This window comes from Lupinus angustifolius, chromosome LG16 (genome assembly GCF_001865875.1).
Source record: "Lupinus angustifolius cultivar Tanjil chromosome LG16, LupAngTanjil_v1.0, whole genome shotgun sequence".
Lineage (NCBI taxonomy): Eukaryota > Viridiplantae > Streptophyta > Magnoliopsida > Fabales > Fabaceae > Lupinus > Lupinus angustifolius.
Genome location: NC_032024.1, coordinates 8911799 through 8933165, shown reverse-complemented (window position 1 = coordinate 8933165; position 21367 = coordinate 8911799). Strand labels below are relative to the sequence as shown.

General features: G+C 34.0%; 2 protein-coding genes across 3 annotated transcripts; one reads left to right on the top strand and one right to left on the bottom strand.

The window, feature by feature from the left end:
- Window positions 8116–12591, top strand: LOC109328881 (rop guanine nucleotide exchange factor 5-like). 2 transcript variants are annotated; one of them, XM_019562511.1, is made up of 8 exons: window positions 8116–8884; window positions 9349–9465; window positions 9745–9899; window positions 9991–10065; window positions 10164–10457; window positions 11067–11423; window positions 11885–12240; window positions 12301–12591. In XM_019562511.1, exons 1-8 carry the CDS (start codon window positions 8560–8562, stop codon window positions 12359–12361), a joined length of 1740 nt encoding a protein of 579 aa, XP_019418056.1. In that variant the 5' UTR covers window positions 8116–8559; the 3' UTR covers window positions 12362–12591. The 2 variants fall into 2 exon arrangements, with proteins under 2 accessions (XP_019418056.1, XP_019418055.1); XM_019562510.1 differs by having other exon boundaries at window positions 11885–12591.
- Window positions 14078–18012, bottom strand: LOC109329116. Its single transcript, XM_019562786.1, has 6 exons — window positions 17676–18012; window positions 16236–16293; window positions 15911–16080; window positions 14937–15012; window positions 14760–14816; window positions 14078–14602 (listed from the first exon to the last, which is right to left on the bottom strand). Exons 1-5 carry the CDS (start codon window positions 17820–17822, stop codon window positions 14800–14802), a joined length of 468 nt encoding a protein of 155 aa, XP_019418331.1. The 5' UTR covers window positions 17823–18012; the 3' UTR covers window positions 14078–14602; window positions 14760–14799.

The window sequence follows — 21367 nt, the reverse complement described above, 5'->3', positions numbered from 1 at the left end:
ATTGAGACGAGAACATCAACTAAGGTAAAGGATTGAGAAAGATGAATTGTGCCATAAATGGAGAACTAATAATCATTTCAAGTTCATATTACCTGTTGTGGATGAGGAAGGCAAGGCATTGTTCACTGTTGGAGAACTAATAATGGCTGCATTTATAGTGTGACTTGAATCCGCTCTAGATTTTTCAAGAAGATCTAAGATGCTTCTTATTTGCTCTTTAGTAAAGACTTCCTCTATGTTCTTTGTTCCCATTTATAACTTTCTTGCATTTCAACATAATTCCCCATTATAGAATCGAAGAACTCTACTTGCTCATAGTTCTTGTTTGACGAGAAGGTAGCAAAATTGTTAGTCTTTCTATTTGACTTATTTGATTGGTAACCATGTAAATAACCATACTTCAGAAATCACGAATCCACAATGTGATTTGTCATTTAAAAAAATCTCCATATACAAATTTAAAATTATCAAACTAATAAAAATAAATGGAAAGAATAACAAGATGAAAGAATCAAAGAAAGGAAAAGAAAGCGAGGGATAGTGAAGATGAATTTTATTGATGGAGTGATAATTGCTCACTAATTGACTTGATGATTACAAAGGAAGCAAAAGCCTATATAAAAAGGAAAAGAACAACTAACTTAACTAACTAGTCGTTACTCTATTTAAACATGTGATTAATTAGGTAAAATACACATGTGTATAATTTGCTTGCAACGCAAGCTAACTGACTCTGCCCTAGAAAATCAGGAACCTCTAGCCTTGACCGAGAATTACCAGCCAAAATGTTCACAACAGATCCAGTTTGCCTGCTTTTGGCACGATCACAATTGTCTAGCAATTGTCTTGGCTTGGTGTTGGCATGGTCACAAGCATACTTGTCTCGGTCAGAATCTTTGCCAAGTTCCCTTGACAAGATCAGGATTAATCTTGATGCATAGCTTGGCCTAGTAGCATCCTGCTTCATTGGCATATCACATAGATCAAGCTCAAAAGTCGTAGCAGCATACGTTTGTTTTTTAGCAGCCTATGTTTGTTCCTTAGCATCATGTCTAACATGTTTATCATCATTTAATTTTGATACCCCCACAAGTTGGAGTACATATATTAATGAGACCTACCTTAGAATGAATTACCTTATACACAATAGGTCCAAGAGCCTTAATAAGAACATCTGCTAATTGTAAGTTGGTTGGAAAAGGGAGAAGTTTTATTAATCCACTATTACATTTTTCTCTTATTGTATGGCAATCCAACTCAATGTGTTTTGTTCTTTCATAAAAAAATAGGATTATAAGCAATATTTATAGAAGATTGATTATCACAATATAAGAATGTAGGAAGAGAAAAATTATGTTGTCGATCCTGTAGTAAATAGTTTAACCATACAATATCACAAGTAGTAAGAGTCATTGTCCTGTCTTCAGTCTCACAAGAAGTCCTAGAGATTGTCCTTTTCTTCTTTGATTTCCAATAAATCAAGGAATTGCCAAGGTATATGCAGAAACTAGTCACTAATCTCCTAGTATCAGGGCGTGCAGCCCAATCACTATCGCTATATGCCTTAAGTTGAAAATCAGAAGTCATGGGGAAGAACAAGCCTAAGGCAGGGGTGCCTTTTATGTATATGAGAATCTTTAAAGCAACATGGTGATAGGTAATTGTAGGTTTTGCCATAAATTGGGCTAGCTGGTTTACAGAGAAACTAATGTCAAGTCTAGTATTAGTTAGGTAAATTAGCTTCTTTATTATCCTCATATAAACAACAGGGTTAGGATAGGGTTCATTAGAGTCTTGGTAAACATGGCGGTCGGGTATCATTGGTGTGGTTGAAGGTTTGCAGCCTAACATCCCTATGTTAAACAATGTTTCTAAGGCATATCTTCTCTGGTTGATTGAAATGCCATTCTTGCTTCTAGCTATTTCAAAACCTAAGAATTATTTTAAATCAACTAAGTCCTTGGTCTTGAAAGTGGAATCCAAAACAGTCTTGATATCATTGATTTCCTTAATGTTGTTTCCATAAATTATAATGTCATCCACATATACCAAGATGGCAGTGATGGAACTATTAGATGGCCACTTAATAAAAAAGGAATGATCACCCTTGGCCTTATGGTATCCATGTTTGTTAAGAAAGCTAGACAACTTGGCAAACCATTCCATGTTAGCCTGCTTCAATCCATAGAGGAATTTTTGAACTTTACAGACTTGGTTGGTTTGGTTGTGACTTAGGCTAGGGGGATTGTCATGTAGACTTCTTCATGTAAGTCTCAATGTAGGAAAGCATTCTTTACATGTAACTGCTTTAGAAACCATTTATGTGTGGAAGCTAAGGCTAAAAAGTAACTTAACAATGACTATATTTGCTATTGGAGAGAAGGTTTCAAGGTAGTCAAATCCTTCTGTTAGTGTGTATCCTTTGGCTACCAATCTAGCCTTGTATCTTTCTACACTTTCATAAGCTTTGTACTTGGTTTTGAAAACCCAATTACAACCTATAGGGGACTTATCATCAAACAAATCTATTGTTACCCATGTCTCATTTTTCTATAAAGCAACTAATTCTTTCTTTATAGAATCCTCCCAATGAGTGGATTTGATTGCTTGAGCATATGATTTCGGTTCTGTGTGCTAATGGACAAGATTTTTGTTCTATAGAGAGGTGATAGTCCTTCATAGTTGAGGTAATAGGACAAAGGATATCTGGGCTTGGAATGAGGAATATTAGTTTTGTGAAGCATAGCACAATGATAGTCTTGTAAATAAGTTGGGGGCCTAGATATCCATCTAGTTCTTCTAACAATAGAAGATTCAGGAGATTCTTCCACAGTGGGAGAAGGAGAAAGAATGGGAGAATTATTGTCTAAATCATTGGCCATAGTACTAGTCTCTTGATCATGAGGGATGTTATGGCCTATGTCCCTATGTGTGTCAAGGACAAGTAGGGTATCCTCATAAATGGTTGGATTTTGTAAGATGGTGTCGCGCCCCAATTATTTACTGCACGCTTTTAGTTAGAGTCGCCGCTACATTTTATAGTTAAAAATGTAGAAAAATCTTTTGAGCTCAATTACCTTGGGCTTTTGGATTTTTGATATCCAGGTTCGAAAGTCGGTTACAAGGTAGGGACAATATTATCATCCTACCCGCCCACCTTAGGCGGTACCCTTCACTAAAATATATGACTTTATTATTATTATTATTATTTATTATTAAATTATCTAGTTAATTAATTAATTATTAAAAGGAACAAATTTATTTATTTTTATTATTGTGTCTGGTAAGATTGACTTTGGTCCAACGTATCCCTATTAAGGGAATCAAGGCTTATGTAATTCTTTAGGTAGAAAAAGGTTTTTTGGTTGAGTGTATTTTAATTAAGAAAAATATATTTTTTAGTCAAAAATGTTTATTTTGCAGGTTAATTTATTGATGAAAAAAGTTTTTATTTGGTTAATTTTTGTCATTTATTTAATTAAGAAAATAAAATTTAATCGATTTTGAGATTTAATCGGTTGAAAAGAAGCATCGTAGCGCGACCTTTCGAATATGATTTGAGAAGAAAGAGGCATCTGAGACCACATTCTCTTCATCTTTAATTAATTCTCAAAATTATTTTATATTTTGAAAAGTATTTATTGTCACGTTTTATTTATATAAAAAATGTTCAACTTTATTGAAAATAATTTTTGCTATTAACATTTTTTAGTAATGTGATTATGAAATTAGAAAGAAAAATAAAAAATAAAGGGTTTTAAGAAAAAAGGTTGTTACTTTATTGTTATTTTTGTTGAATTTTAGTTATTGATATTTATCCAAAAAAATACTATTTATTTGTTCAAAAAAAATATTTTTTATTTCTGGATTAGCCTATTTTAGATATTAAAAAAATCACATTTTTACTTACTAAAAGGTGTTGATTCTATAATATATAGTTAGACACAAAATGCAAAAAAGGGGAAAAAAAAAACAAACTTAGGAGAGCTATGATCATGTGCAGGTGAGACCATGTAAGCTTGTTGACGTGTCATGTGCACATTGGCTGGATGAAGGTGTGGCAAGGAGGAGGCCACGTGGTTGTCTCTAGTTCGATGGAGTGGTTGGATGGAGTGGAAGGATGCATAGGTTTTTAAATTTGGATTTTGGTTAACCTAATCATTTAGATTTAGGAACCTAAACATAAAATGTTTAGTTTTATTATTTTTAGAAAACCATCTTCGGAATTCTATTATTTTTTATTCGAAAATGTTTGGGTTTTTCTGGGCCGGACAAAAATGAATGTTCACATATGGGATTTTATGTATGTTCATTAGGGTTGACACGATGACAAACAAACTTATATGGGAAGATATTCTCATAGAATATAATATTTCTGCTAATGTTAATGGCCTTAGTAACAAGGTTAAGGGTGATGAAACCCTTAACACCTTCCTTATACCCTAAGAACAAGCACTTGCTTGCTCTTGGATCAAATTTTGATCTTTGGTGGCCTTGTGTACTAACATAGCATAAGTAGCCAAAAACCTTTAAATTGTATAACTTAGGCTTTCTATCAAACAAAATTTCAAAAGGACATTTCTTGTCCAATATAGGGGTAGGTAAAGCATTGATTATGCATGCAACATGTCTCATTGCATAGGACCAGTAAACCTTAGGCAACTTGCTTTGAATGAGGAGAGCCCTTGCTACATTTAAAAGGTGTTGATGTTTCTTCTCCACAACCTCATTTTGCTTGGGTGTGTAAGTGCAAGAGGTTTGGTGTGGAATTTCCTTAACATAGTAGAAAAATTTAATAAAAAATTCTGACTCATTATCACTTCTAACTATCCTAACCTTGTCAGAGAATTGGGTTTCTACCATAAGGATAAAGTTTTGCACAGATTTAGAAGTTTCACTCTTATTATTCATAACGAAAACTCAAGTAAATCTACTGTGATAATCTAATACAGTTAGGAAGTACATGTGCCCATGGACAAAAGATATGTAAAAAGGTTCCCAAATATCTATATGTATTAGATCAAAATTTCCCAAAGAAACATAATTACTTAAAGTGAGGGGCAATTTCTTTTGTTTTGCAAAGTGACAAATGCCAAATACATGCTTATTGCCAAAGGTGATAAAGGGGAAATTATCTTTCATCATATCTATACAAGAAACAGAAAGGTGTCCTAATCTATAGTGCCAAAGATAGTGATCACTAGTGGTAGAAAAATTTATTTGATGTTTTGGTCTAAAGGCTTTCAAGAGATATAGTTCATTGTTCATTCTATCTGAACTAATCATCCACAAAGATCTCTTCTCCTAAATTTGGTAGCAATGAGCATCAAAAGATAGAATACAAGATGAGTGTGTAGTTAATTTAGGTATTGAGATCAAATTGTAAGAGAAGTTTGGAAGATATAAAACATCATGTATAGTAAGACAAGAAAGGATAGGGACAATGCATGAGACCTCTGCCATAATGTTATTGCCATTAGGCAATCTTACCCTGATGGGTTAGATTTGTCTATAGACAGAGAAATTGGATAGACTAGAGCTTATTGTGGGCAGTGACACCACTGTCTAGTATCCAAAGGACAAAGATCATGTCAGAGTTACTCATTGTTTCTTCTTAATGTGCATTTGATGTTGTTGAGAGCTGATCTTGGTGGATCCATGATCACCCTCCTTAGATGAGGATGCATTTTCCTTCCTCAACATGCTTACCAAACCTTGATACTGCTTCTTGTTTAAACCAAAGACTGCCTCATCTTATTGTGTATGCTGAGTCATTGCCTTTTCTAGTTGGTTGACCTTTCACTAGCTACCACATTGATCTTATCTTCTCTGGTTGAGGGATAATTGGCTGAGAAACCATGCAGTATGTAACAGGTTTCTACAATGTGTCCTAGTTGTATTGTTTCTTTAAGTTGTAGGGTTGGTTCTACCTTGACCTTTGTTGGGCAAACCTCCTTTTTTCCAATTATTAGAAACAACCATGACCTTTGGGTTTGAATCTTGTCTATAGATCTGTCTATCTTATTGTATGACAAGGGGAAATACTTTACTCATAATTGGAAGTGGTTCAATCAACATAATATGTGATCTAACACTAGAGTAAATATCACATTCAGCCCTTTTAAGAATCGTATTACCCTCTCTTCTATCCTATGACCCCTAACATCATAAAGTGCACCACGTGAACATTCAGCATGAATTAAATTTCCACATGAGCACTTAACTTCACATCTACATTTTGGAAGGGGTCTAAAATTATCCAACTAATTCCAAAGAATCTCCAATTCAGTGAAATAATCAGTTATAGAAAGATCTCCTTGCCTAAAGTTAGCAATAGATTCCTATAAGTCAGCAATTCTACAAAGATTACCTTGGGAAAACCTTTCCCTTAACTCATCTCATATCTCATAAGCTTTTTCTATCCTTAGTATGCTTTGCACAATAGAAGGGGTGACATATTTGGTAACCCAAGAGATAACAATGTTATTGGCCATTTGTCAAGCTTTGAAGGAAGGATAGATCTAACATTGATGGCATCAGGATTGTGCCATCTATGAACTCCAACTTGTGCTTCGTTATGAGATTCAATGGTGGTGAGACCAGAACACTTGCTAGATTTTCAGAGGGATGAACATGATATGGTGATGAAGGATCTTGTGAGGGGTTGAGGATGACAATGTTACTTGAGGAAAGATCTGAAGCTATCCTTTTGAATGCAGAGAGCTCTTTAGAAGAGCTCTGACACCATAACAAAAAGAAATGGAAAGAATAACAAGATGAAAGAATCAAAGAAATGAAAAGAAAGCAAGGGATAGTGAAGATAAATTTTATTGATTGAGTGATAATTGCTCACTAATTGACTTGATGATTACAAAGGAAACAAAAGGCTATATAAAAAGGAAGAGAACAACTAACTTAACTAATTAGTCGTTACTCCATTTAAACACGTGATTAATGAGGTAAAATACATATGTGTATAATTTGCTTGCAATGGAAGCTAACTGACTCTGCACCAGAAAATCAGGAACCTATGGCCTTGACCGAGAATTACTAGCCAAAATGTTCACAACAGACTCGGTCTGCCTGATGTTGGCACAGTCAGAATTGTTTAGCAATTGTCTTGGCTTGGTGTTGGCATAGTCATGAGCATACTTATCTCAGTCAGAATCTTTGTGAGGTTCCCTTGACACGATCAGGATTAATCTTGGTGCATAGCTTGGCCTAGCAGCATCCTGCTTCCTTGGCATATCACATTGATCAAGCTGAAAAGTCTTAGCAGCATATGTTTGTTCATTAGCAGCATGTTTACCATGTTTATCATCATTTAATTTTGATACAAACCTTATTTACATCATATTCTAATAATGGATTCTCATGAAAAAGATTTTTGTCTACGAATTATATATGAGTGTAAATTTATACAGTTTCACTATAAAGATTTATATATAATCATTATTTATCATTTATTTGTATTACCTTTTGAATAGTCAATGATAATTGAAGATGAAGGGTAAATACATTATTTTAAATTGCGGACGCAATTGTGATTATGGTCGCGCTTGCGGTTACAGTGATCATTGCGATGCGGATTGCTGCTGTTGCAGTGTAAATTATTTTATGAGTAAAATATATTTTTGAACTTGACGCGGTCTGGTGCAGTTGCATTGCGGCCTATTTCAACCTCATTAGTGTAATTCAGTGTCATACTGTAATTGTGGTATGATGTAGTTGTGGTGATCACAACAACTGTAATATTACGACCGCATCAAGTAATGTGATTAGCAATTTGAATCACTAGGTGGATAATATTCTCTCTGTGCATAAATTTTTTTTCTTCAAAAATATACAAATTATTATGTTTTCGGTGTATAAATACTCGTTATATACTCTCGTTAATCTTTACCTTAAATTTCCTCTGACTAGGGAAATAGAGATGCATTGATTCAATAACATGTGATTTATGAATTTCCCCTCATGAAATTCAGGATAACCAAAGGATGTTGTAAATGTAAATATAACTAAAGGCCAAAATAGTAATTATGATAGCTTGTGTCTTGTAGCTCCTTCCCTATGCTTTCTGCCACACTAGTTTCAAAATTTTATATTGATATTTCAAACGTACCCGGTCCTCTGAGAGCGAAAGCAATAGAGACGTTAGAAACTTAGTATAGCACGTAGTAACTTGCACTTACCCTATTTTTTCCGCTTCAAACTTGAAATCAAATTTGTATGAGAGAGAATTCAAAAACAAGTGTTTGCGTGTGTGTCAGTATTTTTTTGCAGCATTACAATCCTTTTCCGAAAAAAGCCACAACAGTCTTCATCATTTCATCGTCTTTTCCATGAGATTCTGTCTTGTTAACAACCTTAGCTGCGGTCCCTTCATATATCCTTAAACCCCACTTCAAATTTTCAACGAAAGTTGTTTCATTTTTATGTTTAAAGCTATGTTTTTGGGACCTTTTGACTCTTATTTGAGTGAGTGGTGAGTAACCCATTTGCTTTTTGACTCTAAAAAACTCATCTTTTCTTAATTTTGTTGTGGAAAAGTTGTGAAAAATGGATGCTTTATCTAAGAAGAGTGAAAATTTTCAAAAGGAAAAAGATGGGGTGAGGTCAAGTTATGGTAATGGAGCTAAGAGTGAGTGCTTAACTGATTCCAATGCAGAGTCTAGAGATACCAGTTTCAGTGGATCAAGCTCCTCAGGTTCCACTGAAGTAGCAAAAGCTATAGGGTCTTCTTCTTCTTCTCCTCCTTCTCTTGGCTGGCCTATTCTAAAGGCTGCAGTCTCCAAGTGTTTGAAATCTGATGAAAAAGAAAATCAACATAAGACCCACTTGGTGGAAGATGCAAAATTTAGTACTATCAGTTCAAAAATTTCTGGTTAGTTTTTGTTTGTTTTTTATTTGGAATTTCTTGTTAGTTTATATTTGAAATTTATTTGATTTTTTGTTGTTGTCAATATACATTAGGGAAAGCTCAATTCTCATCCTATAATTTAGCTTAATTGCACTCCACAATATTTTAAAAGTTAGGATTACTATTGTGAGATTCACTTGTTATTACACTTTCTTGAAACAGTATTGATTTCGAGTGTAATTAAGTTAAATTGCAGAAGTTGATTATAGTATTGGTAATATTTTGAAAGTGCTGTTTGGGAAGTAGACAAGGGATAGGGGCAACAATTAAGAAATTGAGACTGTGTCTGAACTAAATTTTTTTTCCAGTTAAATTGGTTGGAGTTAAACATCCTTTAAATATGGTTAAGTCATTATTAATATCCATTTGGTTGTTTTCTAAGTAGTTTAATCATTGCTAATTACAGCATTACTTTTCATTTGAAGCAGAAATTGATATGATGAAGGAAAGGTTTGCAAAATTGTTGCTTGGTGAAGATATGTCAGGTTCTGGAAAAGGGGTTTGCACTGCTTTGGCCATCTCAAATGCTATTACTAATCTTTGTGGTATATTTTTCATTCTTGCACACACTGTTTTTGGTTAAATTCAAATTTTAAAATTGTATAGTTTATTCAATTTGAATTTGATGCACTATGTACCCACTGTACTTAGTCAATTATGGAGCCAATGAGATAGGTTCATGTTGTAATTCAGAAACTATTCAATTTGTTTACATTGGCAAGCTTCAATTTGAATTTAAGTTAGCAACTATTTTTGACTTTTTGGTATAGCTTTAAATAGTATAGTCTATAATTGACTGAATTTGAATTTTATGTCACATGTAGCCACTGTATTTGGGCAATTGTGGAGACTAGAACCTCTCCCTTGTGAAAAGAAAGCAATGTGGCAGAGAGAGATGGAATGGTTTGTTAGTGTTAGTGATCACATTGTTGAATTAATACCTTCTTGGCAAACATGCCCAGACGGAAGCAAGGTCGAGGTAAAATTGGATTTAGTCCTAACCCCAAAGTTCAACTCTGATTTTACAAAACAGTGTAATTATCACATTTCTAATTTGGTGCATTATGCAGGTAATGTCATGCAGGCCTAGGACAGATATCTTTATCAACATACCAGCTCTTCGTAAACTCGACAACATGCTTCTCGTGAGTATTCAGAATTTGAATCTTGTTCTTTAATTGGCAGCCACATCATTGAATGATTGAGCATGTTCTCATTTAATGTACATTTTCCTTTATCACAGGAAATATTAGGTAGTTTTACCACTACAGAGTTTTGGTATGTTGACCAAGGAATTGTTGCCCCGGACGCAGATGGTTCAGCCTCTTTTCGTAGAACGATCCAGCGGCAAGAAGAGAAGTGGTGGCTCCCTGTGCCTCGTGTTCCCCCTGCAGGTCTCAGTGAGAACTCGAGAAAGCAGTTGAATAACTCTCGAGAATGTGCACACCAAATACTAAAGGCAGCCATGTCTATCAATGGCATTGCTTTGGCTGAAATGGAAGTTCCTGAGTCATATTTAGCAGAAGCCCTTCCTAAGGTGTAAATTCTAACATAGACTTTTTCTTGTCATCATATAAAGAGTTTTTCTTTCCTGGAAACAGTCTCTCCGCTTACGAGGTAAGATTGTGTACATCTACTACCCTGTACAGACCCCAGTAAGTGGGAGCCTCTTGCACTAGCCCATACTTTTCTATATAGAATTCTTCTTTTGTTTTCTAATGGCCATATATGATTATATGATTGAAAATGAAGCTTGCACATCACTTTTGTACACCATTTTCACACTTATTTAACAATGTACAAATATTGGTTAACTATGTGTTTTGTGATTAACAAATCTAGTAAATGATTATCATTATATGGTAACCAATTACTACCCGTTAAACACATAAGACATGTTATTAACTAGATAATAGTATATTGTTAACCAGTGTAAAAATGATTTACAAATTTGTGGTGTCAATGGCTGAACTGATAAGATAAATGACCAGGCAAGTGTGTGGGATTGAACTATTAAATGACATACTTCATTTATCTAAAATCAATGCAAGTATACTAATGCGTGTTTCTCACTGTAATGACTTTGTTCTCAATTGTAATATGGAGTTTTCATAAAGAGTAATTCCAATATGCTGTTTCTTTATAGAACGGAAGAGCTTGCCTGGGGGATTTTATTTATCGTTACATAACATCGGATCAATTCTCCCCGGAGTGCCTGCTTGATTGCCTAGACCTCTCCTCTGAACATGTCGCACTAGAGATCGCGAATCGTGTGGAAGCTGCAATTCATGTATGGCGTAGAAAAGCTCACTCCAGACCCCCACAAACTCCCAACCGTTCTACTACAAAGTCATCCTGGGAGATAGTCAAGGACTTTATGGCTGATGGAGATAAGAGAGAACAGCTAGCTGAAAGAGCTGAAAACATTCTACTTTCTTTGAAGCAGCGATTCCCAGGCTTAACTCAAACTGCCTTGGATACCAGCAAGATTCAGTGCAACAAGGTTTGAACGATTTCTTTTTTACCTATCTACATAATCACTCACTTCCCTTGCTAATTACAATGTTTTTATCTCAGCTTTCACAGAAAATGTCTTGGGTAAATATTATGCATTCATACTGGATGTACCAGGCGAATCGTAAATTTGATTGCTAGTTAATGTTATAGTTAATAGTTAACTATTTATTAATAATGTGTTAATAGTTTATTAACCATGTGACGAACACATTAGTCTGAGCAACAAGCTCAGTTGCCTCCAAGTAAGGTCTTGCGATTTCGGGAGAGCTTTACCATTACTCTTAAATGAGTCTTGTCTTGGCAACTCGACTTTAGATTAGTCGAGGTCCAAATTGGATTTCAGATAAGGGATTCCAACTAAAATGTCTATTTACCTATTACATCAGGTTTATGTTATGCAGCAATTTCTCAGCCTTGATATTGACACATTTCGTGCAAACATTTCAGGATGTTGGCAAATCCATTCTAGAGAGCTATTCAAGAGTTTTGGAGAGCATAGCCTTTAACGTTGTAGCTCGCATTGATGATTTGCTATATGTGGATGACCTGACCAAACATTCAGATAGGTGTCCACTGGCTTCACCACAAACGGTTTCTTCACGTCGATTCTCGGTGTCTGTCTCAGGCACTCCACACAAAGCAGCAGCAGCAATAGACACACCTAGCTTTTCATCTAAGCCACTTATCAGTCCTGCAAGAGGGGAGAAAACTCCTTTCCTCCACAACAATAACAATGGAATCAAACCTCATCGTCGCGGCTTTGGGGTCAGAAGAGTTTTATCAAATTATCTTGGAGCCGAGACAAAAACAAAGATATGTAGCAATTCAACTGAGGTCAATAACTGTCCAAACCCAGGTAGCAAAAAAACATTACAACCTGAACATCAGAAGGATTCATGTACCTCAAAGAACAAGACAAAATGATGTGCAAGGTTATTCATTATAACAGTAATTTTCCATGGTACATGAGGCACACAATACCCATGTAAACATTTATAGCTATTTTTTTCATATGTAGTTTCATTTATGAATATGTATTGGTAGCTGAGAATTCAAAATTATAGTTATTACAGTTTCTTACTGAAATCTGAAGTAGTTGGTGTATGTATGTTATTGTATTTAAATTTGCTGGAAATCAAGTTGGCATTTAAATGCTATTCGTCAATTAATTGAAACTACCTTTCCCTCTAGCCCAAGATAAAATAATATATGCATTAACACTATAATTTTTTTTACACTACTAACATATTATCTATCATTTATATTTTACCATTCCTATTTGTAACGTAACTTTTGGGTAACCCAATATTGATGAAACAAGGCGTTGTGCCAATCTTGGTAACTCAAGATATATCACATTTTTTATGATTCATAATTATCACCTCCTTTACTCTGGGTGAATTTAAAGGAGTGAATTTCTCTAAATCCATCTACTCAACAAACCGGAGTTGGAGAGAGACTATGGATTAGAGTTGAAGACACCACGGATTTTGATTAAATTTAAGATTCTTAAGTTTCCAATGATGTTGAAGACTCAATAACATCTCAAGTCAATTTGAATGTGAATGCAGAATCTGGGATTGAATTGACCAAGTATTTGGAAAGAGTAGAATACCATGAATTTTGGTGAAGTTAAAGACACAACATAATGTCAAGTCAATTTGAATAAGCATGCATATGATGGGATTGGAAATTCTAACACAAGTATCAGAAAACAAATACTTACGATGTTGTGCATGTATTTTTAACATTGAGGAAAAAAAATGCATGCTCTAATGTATAAATCTATATTTTATACTATCAGTATATACAAATTAAACTTTTTAACATATTAGTAACCTTGTTTAACAGCAGTTTGTGTATTGTTTAAAAAACATATTATCTTGGCCATAATTGTTATGGAGTGTAAAACATGTATCTTGAAGTTTAAACTCCCATGAAAAAAGGATTTGATGCTGGGTTCTATCGCAAGTAACTTTTATTGAAAGCTCAGTATTTTTTAGGTACATCACTCAAGTTTTGGTTTACTAATTAAGTTGCAGGAGGTCCCAAACGTGAAACAACTAAAAAACTATTGTGGTCTTCCTTTGATACTATTATTGGACCATTTCAGGTTAAATTTGATCAAGAAAATAGTTTTACGAATAAGGCCTCTCCTATTTTACAAACCTTCGTTTCAAACCTGCCTTTCACGTTTCATAATCTATCCTTTAAGTCACTAAATTGGTGCATGATGAGCTTCTCTAGAAAAAGTGGTATATTATACCTACAAGGTGTTAGTCTAGTGGTGTAACATCAAAAGATAAATGACTCGATTCCTATAAACGATACTTATTGGGAGGGGTAGCCACACACCCCAGAATAAATTAGTTCTTTACCCAAAAGGTGAAAGAATACTCTTGGTAGTACTAAAATAAGATCTTATTGATCGTATGCTACTTATGATCTTGGCAGATTGAATAGGCATTATATTTCTTGTTATGGTTCCCTTGTTATTGGTAGGTGAACTTATAAGTAACCCTTCGTACTTCTATCCATAAATTTATTTTCCTATATAAAAAATAAGCGTTAACTATCATACCCACAGAATGACTCAATCCATTCACAAAACATCAATAGGTTCGCATGGGAACACTCACAAGAGAGTAAGGCAAGGACATGATATATTATAAGTCACACGCTAAGCTATATATTACAAGGGATACACCCAGAAACCTTGAATTACATACATATATGCAGCAAGATCACGTGCTTATGAAGCAACACTATAGTCTAAAGGTGAGTTACCCACATGAAACCTTGTGTAAAAATATAATTGTGACTTGGTTGGATGAGGGTCGACGATGAGCTGACTCATCATTTTAAATTGCGATTGCTCTTATATTGCCTTTACCATAGTTGAAGAAAATTGCGGGAAAATACATACAATTGCATTACTGATGCCATTGCGGATACTCCCCAAAACACAATATTTCAAACAGAATTGTGGTCGTAGAGTATAATTTAAAACACCAAGCTGCCTATGTGGACAAAAAGAACCTAAAATATGTTGCCAAGATAGTAGTACTAGAGTTGTAGTATGCACTACTGTCTTATTTCTGTAGAGTTAACTATAATAGCAGATTATTGCTAACACATGCTAAGTTAACATGGTTGATCATCATCCTGCAATGTTGTCAACAAAGTCCATGATTAAAAGCTGAGTTAATGAGTAATCAGAATAAGCCAAACATTATAGTTTTATATGCCTGTAAATGAGAATTTGAATGTTAATCATTCATTTTCAAGCTCTTGAATATGCAGGCAAGTCAAGGTTAAATACCTGGTCTGCAGAATGATGAGTTCATATAGGCAGAGATGTGTTAATAATAAAGGGAACCTGCAGAAACCATTAATAAAGTGAGTAAATTATATTTCAATTAATAACAATGTGAAACTATAGTAATTTTTTACTTTTCTAAATTGCTTTAGGTACTGGTCCAAATTAAAATTGTCCTACCTTGCCACCAGTTCCCTCTTGAAGCACTGTTTGAGTCATTACCATCGGGATTATCACCATCCTTATCTTTCTTGAACTGCAAGATCAACCCAAACGTTATTTCTTTTATGACATATATAAATTAAGAACTATTAAGTATTTGCTCCTGCATAATTGCGTGTATGGCTACTGCCCTATTTCATTCATGATTGATAAGTAAGTATAAATGTAAACTAAATTATAAATCTAATGGGGTAATAAAAATTTCCATGATACTTCTATATTATTTATTATTGTCAGCATACATTAATTAAGATAGGAAGATACTTCAGTTTAGTGTCTACATTTTAAAATTATCATTATACGTTGATATACTTATTCAGCCATATTTTTTGAAGATAAACAACACTAAATAAAACAATTCATCTTATCAATTATTTTAAGGTTTAAAAAATACAAATAAAAAATTAGTAAATATTAATATTCCTCACTCTTGAGGCTTGCCCTGATTCTGGTGAACCTTCAAGACCCAACTTATAAAACTTTAATTATAAAAAATATAACTTTTTAAAATATTCTTCAACTTTTTAAAATTATTTTATATTCTCCAAGGATAAGAATATTTGTATTCTTTGGCCGATTTTCCACCAAATTAACAGAAAAGTTAATTAAATATTGAAAAGGTAACCAAAAGCTGAAAAATCAGGAGTTAGTTAAAGTTTTTTAAGTGATAAGTGTAAATGATTAGAGAGATCATAATTTGTAGATAATTACTCCAATTGCCAAACACATGCGTTATTAACCTCTGGTTTAAGGAATCCATATAAAGTACATTTTTGTTGAAAATTTAAATAAATACGCAATTAGTATTGTCAATAGTCACACCCAATACAAATCTATCGTGACCAATCATAATGAAACAAAAATAATAATAATAATAATAAATCTTTAAATTTTTAATTGATATGATATGAAATGAGAATTAAGACACTCACAACATGAGGATGGTGGGATTCAGTGGTCCTAGTTCTTGGAGAATAATTTTCTTGACCACCATAATAGATTGATGAACTGTAGTAACTGGGCTCCACTGTTTCATTCTGATAGTTGGTACTACTATTCTTGTTATAGATGCCATTGCTGTTTTCATCTTTACCATAATTGCCTGAAACGAATCCGAAAAGCATTAATACTATATCAGCTCAGACATTAAAAAAACATATGTTCCCTACATGTTGACAAAATTTGAGGTGAAGTAAGTTGAAGAGGACATGTTTATCATGTTACTACTACTGAAAGAAAGTGATATATGTGACGAACCAGGTGCTCCATAATTTCTGTCTCTAGTGTCTTGTTTTCTTGAATCTCTCCCTCCAACCTATAAAATATCAAAAGAATAACATGGTTTAGTATACCAAATAGGTAATGTTTTAAAATGTGATTGTGTTTGATGCTACGTTATGTTTACTATAATTGTGGAAAATTGTTGGAAATTGGGACAGTAATTGTGGTCACGATATTGTTGTGTATACTCCAAAGCGATATTATTGTGACTGCAATTGTGGTTGTGAAGTACAATTTAAAATAATAATATTATGTTCACAAACATTTGGTGTATGCTACATGCCTATACAAATGTTAGAAGATAAAACATGTTTTGTCCCAAAAAATATGTTACTTCATGTATTATTTGTAGTGATTGGTTATAAAACATTTAATTATTATATTTTAATTTAAATATATTTTTTCAATCAATCATAACAATTAACATTTGTTGTGTCACACTCTGCGGGAAAGCATATGTTCTCCTGCTAGAAGAAAAGGATTTTAGAAATTCATATCTGAAACAAGGTGCTTGCTTGCTCAAACTACTATCTATTTGTGTGTACTCTTTTTGTGGAGAATAAATATCCAGAGGCGAAAAGACAGTTATAGATAGAAAGGGTATATATCTTAATTGTATGAAGAATTTGACGAATGACCACAATGGAGTTAATTGCTATCACGTAAAGGTCCTACACTTACTCAAGCAAATACTCTCTGTCTTTAAAGCTGTGAAGTTTCTTTTGGTAGAAGCTATCATATTCCCGAAAAGACCCTTAGGGTAAGTCAGAGAACAACTATTGTACTTGTTGCCATTACTAACTCACTAGGGACAAGGATAAACGGTGTCTTATGGATTGTAATGGTTGCTTATTAATATGACCAAAGAAAGAAAAACGAAAAAAATATATGTAGGGTATTAACTGTCTTGTGAGAAAACAAGAAATCTTTGATTTGATAAAATATAGTGCCATTTTTACTTATTTTTATTTTTTATATATTTTTGGTATAACCAAACATACTATGTTATTCTATAGTACGAACTAATTATTTTTACTGTGAATTTATTCATCCTAACAAATAACACTTCCCAACAAACTATTCACCTGATGAGGTTTTAGGGCACTAAACAAAGTAAAATTGTTTATTCCAACAAATATCGCTCCCAACAAATTGCTCACCGAGGTCTTAGGATACTAAACCAAGCATTTCATTGGTAAATGACTTTAAGATATATAATAACAACATTTTAAATTGCTCTTGCCACTACATTTATGAATAGCACATATCATTGCAGATACTTCTGAAACCACTAACACATAAATATAGATATACTATTGCTTACTATAGACATAATTTAGTAAACCATCAATAAGCAAAAACAAAATCAAAATTAAGTCATTTAAAGCAATAGAAGATGGAGAAGGTCATGCATACAGTGGATGGATGAGGGAAAATGGAGCTAAAGAGACTGGTGGAGGATGATGAAGTATAGGAAGAATCCTTAGGACCAAAAAGATGATCAAAATTGGTCGGTGATGAAGAAGAAGAGCATCCTCCAACTTTCCTTTTGTTATTCTCCATATGTGATTGTAGTGTGTAATAATAGTACTTAATTCCAAGGAAAAAAGAAAGAGCTAGTTTTCTTTGTCAACCTTAACGAACAAAACTACTAGGTAGTTTATGAGTATATCTTAACTACCAAAGATTGGATAAGATTTTCAGAGTAGAAGCCAACAAAAGAGATAACAAAGAGAGAAAGGAAAAGTAGGGTATAAAGATTTGGATGTGTTAGAACATGAAATGTTAAGGTGCTATTTATAAGCCCAAAAATTATGCTGCGCCCATGTGCTCTCATTCAATTTCCATTCCTTGCTCTTTCACCTCTTTGACACATGGCTGCACTATTGGGACCCAGGTGGACATGATGCCCAAATCCAAATCCATAGTGCCAGGTGTAATGCTCTAAATCTTTGATTTTCATATACCTCATTCTCAATAATGTAATAGGATATTTTCACTAGAAATACAAATATCACACTATATGCATATAAATTCTCTCACTTTTTTATATGTTGTTTTTTCTCATTTGCTTATTGTATCTCTTCCTCACAAGTCCCCTATATATAGTGAAGGGGAGGGAGGCTCCATCATAAAAATATAGTAGAGGATTAATTGTTGTCTTACTTTTCAAGACACCTTGAAAAGTGTTCCTCAAACTTTCTAAGTTAGACTTTATAATTCTCAAGACTCAAGGAATAATTCCAAGACCTTGGAATAATCATCATTGAATTATTCAATGGTTCATCTACCAAGATTCATTGGTCTTGCTTCCACGTCAATTAGGAAGGATTCCCAACAAATCTCCTTCTTCCTGAATTAATTGATGGGTAGCACTAGTCCTGCACCTCTGGAACAGTCTGTTAACTTCTTGAGTGAAACTGTCTTGGTCATCATGTTGGACCAGTTGTCATTTGTATAAATTTTCTCTAGCAGCAACTCACCGTCCAATAAAGTATTTCGTATCCAATGATAACGATAATCAATATGCTTTGTCCGAGAATGAAATGTAGGATTCTTAGCTAGGTGGATTGCACTTTGGTTGTCACAATGCAAAACATATCTATCTTGGACATGACCCAACTCATGCAAGATGTTTTTCATATATTTTATCTCCTTGTCAGCTTCAGATGCTACAATATATTCTGCTTCAGTTGTTGATAATGCAACACATCTTTGTAACTTGGATTGCTGTTAAGTGCCAAAATGTTAATGAAATTTATATGATTTTGGGGCACTTTGTGTGGATTTCTGATGTAATTGCATACAATTCCCGATAATCTAGTAATCTTGTATTGTTTAGGAATTTAATTATGTATTGTTATTTGCAGGTTAAGAGATGATGAATAAAGGAGAAAAAAGAGAAGAATAAGTTTTTGAATAGCACAAGCCTCGTATAAGCGAAGGAATGGTCGCTCAAGCCATAACTCAGAGGAAAATCATCAGAAAACATTGATAACCCTCGCCCAAGCGAGGGACTGTCGCCCAGGTGCTATTTCAAGACCAAAAAGTTGATGTTCACTATTTCTCCCTCGCCCAAACGAGGGAGCCTTGCCCAAACAAGGGAGCCTCACCCAAGCGAGGGGGAGCCTCGCCCAAGCGAGGGCACCTTGCCAAGGTGAGGTGTTCAGGCGTGGAATGGTCATCTTCTCTCGCTCAAGCGAGAATCTCTAGCTTGAGTGTGAGAGTAGCAGTTAGTGCCTGATATAGGTAGTTCTGGACAAAAAGAGAAGTTATCGAAACATTTCTGAAAGGCATTGGAACACGAAAATAGAGAAAAAGAGGAGATTATGATAGAAATCGTGGAAAAGATTCTACTTCACATATTTCCTTGTATAATTTCATGATTCAAGTGTTGTAATAGTGAGAAGGAGTGATTAGTTCTTGCTGAGGATTTGAAATTTAATCTTCTAACATTTGTACTCCTGGATTCGATTCCATTGTAATTGTTATTTGATTTTGGGAAGTTCATCTTGTTATTAATGCATGAATTTAATTTGCTACTAATTTATTGTTCTTGGGTTCAAGTTTAATTTGATACCGAATCTGAATCATCTTCCTTCATACATCATTACTCTAGGAATGGAGAATGATGCATGAATTGCTTTTACATAGAACGTAATGCTAGTTAATTGGTTAAATGTTCGAGGAATTGACATTTGAGCAATTATCTAAGGATTTCACACTCAATGGATTGATGTGAATGATTTGAATGACGTGTGCATCTGAATTAGTAACTTCATAATTCACTTGGAATTGAATATATGGATGTCATTGGGAAAGAACGACGCATTTCGATCCCAATTTATTTTTATTTGTTTTTTATTCAATTTACGATTTTTCACAACTAAACACAAATTTTATAAAAACATCATTGTAAATATTGCTCAACTAATTCTTGTAGGAATTAGTGTAAATCCACTCTACTCCTTGAGGACGATATCCCGATACTTTACTGAATTTTATTATTTGTACGATACAGTGCACTTGCCGTTCCATAAATATCTAACAATTGCCAATATACAACTCCCCCTGTAAAGATAGTTAGATAAGCTCATGTAGATTTTCTAGAATTTACATCTCCAACCATGTTAGCATTTGTGTATCCTACTAATGTAAGATCTTCATTACCAAAACATAAACATCTTTTGGTAGTTCCCCTCAGATATCTCAATATCCACTTTACTGCATTACAATGCTCTTTGTCGGGATTAGACAAAAACCGACTCACAACTCCAACTGCATGGGCAATATCTGGTCTTGTACAAATCATGGTATACATTAGGCTTCCTACCACAGAGGAATAAGGCATTATGATCATTTCTTTCCTTTCTTCATCACTAGTTGGACATTAATAGGCTTTTCCTTATCCATGTTAAGTCTCTTGAGAACTTTCTCAATGTACTTCTCTTATGATAATCATAACAACTTCTTGGAACGATCTCTGATTATCCTTATTCCAAGGATCTGCTTTGTAGGACCCAAGTCTTTCATAGCAAAAGACTTGCTTAAAGCATTCTTCAAACCAGCAATCTTGCTCTTATCATGCCCAATGGTTAACATATCATCAACATATAAGAGGAGGATAATAAAGTTTTCATCTTCATACATTTTAATGAATACACAATGGTCACCAATTGTCTTTTTGAAACTGTATTTGGTCATAAAGGATTCAAACTTCTTGTACCACTATCTCAGGGTTTGCTTCAGGCCATATAAACTCTTATTCAGATGATACACTAAGTGTTCTTTGTCTGGTTCTTCATAACCTTCTGGTTGCTCCATATAGATTTCTTCTTTGATGTCTCCATGTAAAAATGTTATTTTGATATCAAGTTGTTCAACTTCTAAGTCTAGGCTAGCTGCTAGACCCAATGTTACTCTTATGGAGGAATACTTCACCACTGGTGAGAATATCTCATCAAAATCAACTCATTTATTCTGATTGCATCATTTCACAACAATCTAAGCTTTGTACCTTGGTCTCGAGCTTCCTTCTTCAACTTTAAGCCTATAAACCCATTTGCTTGTCAAGGTTTTTCTTCCTTTGGGAAACTTCACTAGATCAT

Coding starts and splice junctions, on each gene's coding strand:
- LOC109328881 (XM_019562510.1), top strand. CDS start 8,560: ATGGATGCTTTATCTAAGAAGAGTGAAAATTTTCAAAAGGAAAAAGAT. Junction 10,066..10,163: donor AACTCGACAACATGCTTCTC/GTGAGTATTCAG, acceptor CCTTTATCACAG/GAAATATTAGGTAGTTTTAC. Junction 10,458..11,066: donor TAGCAGAAGCCCTTCCTAAG/GTGTAAATTCTA, acceptor GTTTCTTTATAG/AACGGAAGAGCTTGCCTGGG.
- LOC109329116 (XM_019562786.1), bottom strand. CDS start 17,822: ATGGAGAATAACAAAAGGAAAGTTGGAGGATGCTCTTCTTCTTCATCA. Junction 16,081..16,235: donor CAGAAATTATGGAGCACCTG/GTTCGTCACATA, acceptor GATTCGTTTCAG/GCAATTATGGTAAAGATGAA. Junction 15,013..15,910: donor AATCCCACCATCCTCATGTT/GTGAGTGTCTTA, acceptor TTGATCTTGCAG/TTCAAGAAAGATAAGGATGG.